The sequence below is a fragment of the Atta cephalotes genome (assembly GCF_000143395.1).
Source record: "Atta cephalotes unplaced genomic scaffold scaffold00051, whole genome shotgun sequence".
NCBI lineage: Eukaryota > Metazoa > Arthropoda > Insecta > Hymenoptera > Formicidae > Atta > Atta cephalotes.
In genome coordinates, this window is record NW_012130115.1 from 692622 (window position 1) to 695507 (window position 2886).

The following is a 2886-nucleotide window of genomic DNA, read 5'->3' on the forward strand; positions in this document are numbered from 1 at the left end:
ATGGCTTATTATTTACTAACTTCGATTTCTTCATTATATTATTTCTTCTTTCTCTTCTATCATAATTCGGAATTTTGTTCGTTTCATTTTCTAAATATGAAATATTTATTTATCAAATGCGTGTTTCAAATGTAAATTTTTTTTCTAATGTTACTTGTGACAGAAAAGAAGTTTTGCAAATATCTGTCAATTGATGTTTTTAACATCATTTGTTTAGATCATTTAATTAATATTGATTTTATTTATAAATTTATTTATTTATCGAATTTGCAATTGACTTTATTACTTCTCATCAATTAAATCGGATTCAATTTAAGAACGGCAATAGTTAATATAACAATTTCACGAAACTTTGCAATATTCGTTCGATACCGTGCCGTTGAGCGATACATCCATCAAAGCGCGGCCGACTACTTAATTGCGCCGCTCCTGACGGCGCGAATTTCATGCCCTGTGATTGATTATTTTCAAATGCTCACTGTTTGAAAACTATTGATGCTTTAAGATTTTGCTATTAACATTTTCGATTTATTTTTTCATGAGGAATATGTACGTGCCGGCTCCTACGCTAAATCTGATACATCCTGTATATATATATATCTCAAATTTAAATGCCTGAACTTCAGGAACGTGTAGAGGATCGATAAACTAAAAAAAAAGTCTTGTAGAGATATGCTCGTTTTTACTTTGTTTTAGAAAAAAATTCGCAAAAATGACAAAACATAATTTTCATTTTTGTATTTTCTCATTACTTGTACCTTGGCCACGTTTTGCGTGATTTCTTTGATTATTTAGAAGACATCCATTCGCAGCAACGGATTGAAATGTGATTTCGATGGATGTCCAGCTTATGACAGAACTACTTGTGCTTGGCTAGACAAACATTATTCACGACGATGGATTTGGACATGGACAGAGTAATACCTTATCCACCCCGATCACTTGATTTGACACTACTAGACTTCTTTGTATGGAGAGTCCTGAAGCAGGAAGTTTAGTCGTCGCCATTAACTCAAGAGAACAATTGAGAAATCAAATCGAGGTGCATCAAATATCGTCAGATCAGTATTTGGCTGCAACACGAGCTTTCCGTACTAGATGCAATATTTGCATTGCTGCAAAAGGCCAACATTTTGAACAATATCTACATTAAGCAAGTGAATAAATACAACGTGAAATAATGAGAAAGTACAAAAATGACAACTACGTTTTGTCTTTTTTGAGATTTTCTTCTAAAACAACAACGAGCACATCTCTATGGAACTTTTTTTTTAGTTCATCGATCCTCTACATTCCCGAAATGTAGATATTAAAATTCAGGAAATTCAGAACATCCTGTGCGTGCGTGCGTGCGTGCGTGCGTGCATGCGTGCGTGCGTGCGTGCGTGCGTTCTGAGAATTTTTTCAGAATTTTTTAATATCATATTTTCTCATGTCGGTAAAAATAAGAAAATGCAGTACTAAAAAGTTGATAAAATATTCTGAAAAAATTCTTAGAGTTTCTATGAATTCGTAATTAAAAAGATAGTCTTAAGTCTATACTTATTTTGAACACAATGTGTTTATATCAAGAATTATGTCAAGATCGTTCAAGACGTTTTGAAATAAGATCGTCTTCGATAAGTTTTAACTTGAGATTTTACTCATTTTACTCAAACCATCTTATTTTTTGACTATGAATCTAGGGGACATCTTAAGATCGTATTTAAGATGGTCTTGAATATAAGAACAGTCTATGAATACCGCCCATAGATCTCTATGCAAAAATTCAGCAATTTTGTCCTTTTTAAACTCTAAATTTTTCTGGGCTATGCAGAAAGAAATAATGTTTAAGCGTCAGATTTTGAGAACATAATTAATAAAAAAGATTTTAATTTTATAATTAATAAAAAAGATTCTTTATTGTATAATAGAATATATAATAACTTAATTACAGTAATAAATCCATGTTTTTTATTTTATAGCAGTGGCATCTGTAATGGCATCGCTATATGGGTGGATTGGCAATTAGATTCGGATTTGTCAGTATCTTGTGGTCCGATTGAAGAAATAGTACCTAGCAAACGTATATCCTGGGATCCATATACGAGACAAGGAGTGCATCTATTTCGTACAGTATCCAATGTTACGAAAAAAAGTACACTTTCGTGGTCGTTTACCTTTCTCCCACAAAATGGAGAAGTAGAATTTAAGTTCAATATAGTAACGAATGATTGATTGTATTAATGAATATTTATTTGTTCAATATTTGTTTATTCAATATTCATAAAATAGTAAATTCATAAAATAGTAAATGTTTAATCTTTGTTTTTTTTTTGTCTATATTAAGAGAAGCTTGAAAGATTAAACAATAAAAACTAAAATTTTACAAAAACGAACACCTACATTTCGCCGATCAAATCACTTAACCTTGACATATGTTGTGAAGGTTATAACTCTGAATAACTTTCAACAGGTTTAGCCATCGCTCGTTATTCGTTAAAAAGTTATTAACAATCTCAAAGTTCGTAATTATTTCCCTGTTTTATATGAAAAGTCGGCTCTAAATAGTTCCATCCCACCTCTTCCTTTTTACGCGAAGCGAGAACCACCTTATTTTCTTTTATCATATAGCATATTCTACAATATTCACCTTTCAATTTTTTTTTAACTATCGGAAGAGTTTAAAAAATCTGACAATTACGCTAAATATCTTGTAAAATTATATTCCTTCAAATATGAAAATCTACATATTTACAAAAAGAAATTGGAAATTGAATATTCAATATTAAAAAATATTAGCGTATAATTAAAACATATAATAAGTTACAGGAATAAGAATCCACGTTAAAGTATAAGTAAAAAGATATGTATTTTCAAAAAGATCAGTTTTTAATATTTAAAAAA

The 2886-nt window shown here is 30.4% G+C and overlaps 1 protein-coding gene across 1 annotated transcript in view; it reads left to right on the forward strand.

The window, feature by feature from the left end:
• The window catches only part of LOC105622968 (protein arginine N-methyltransferase 7), a 53053-nt gene extending 50836 nt beyond the window's left edge, over positions 1-2217 (forward strand). The window contains exon 9 of the mRNA XM_012204373.1: positions 1965-2217. Coding sequence (XP_012059763.1) covers positions 1965-2217 — 253 coding nt within the window. The remainder of the gene's footprint in view (positions 1-1964) is intronic.
• The last annotated feature ends 669 nt before the right edge of the window (positions 2218-2886 follow it).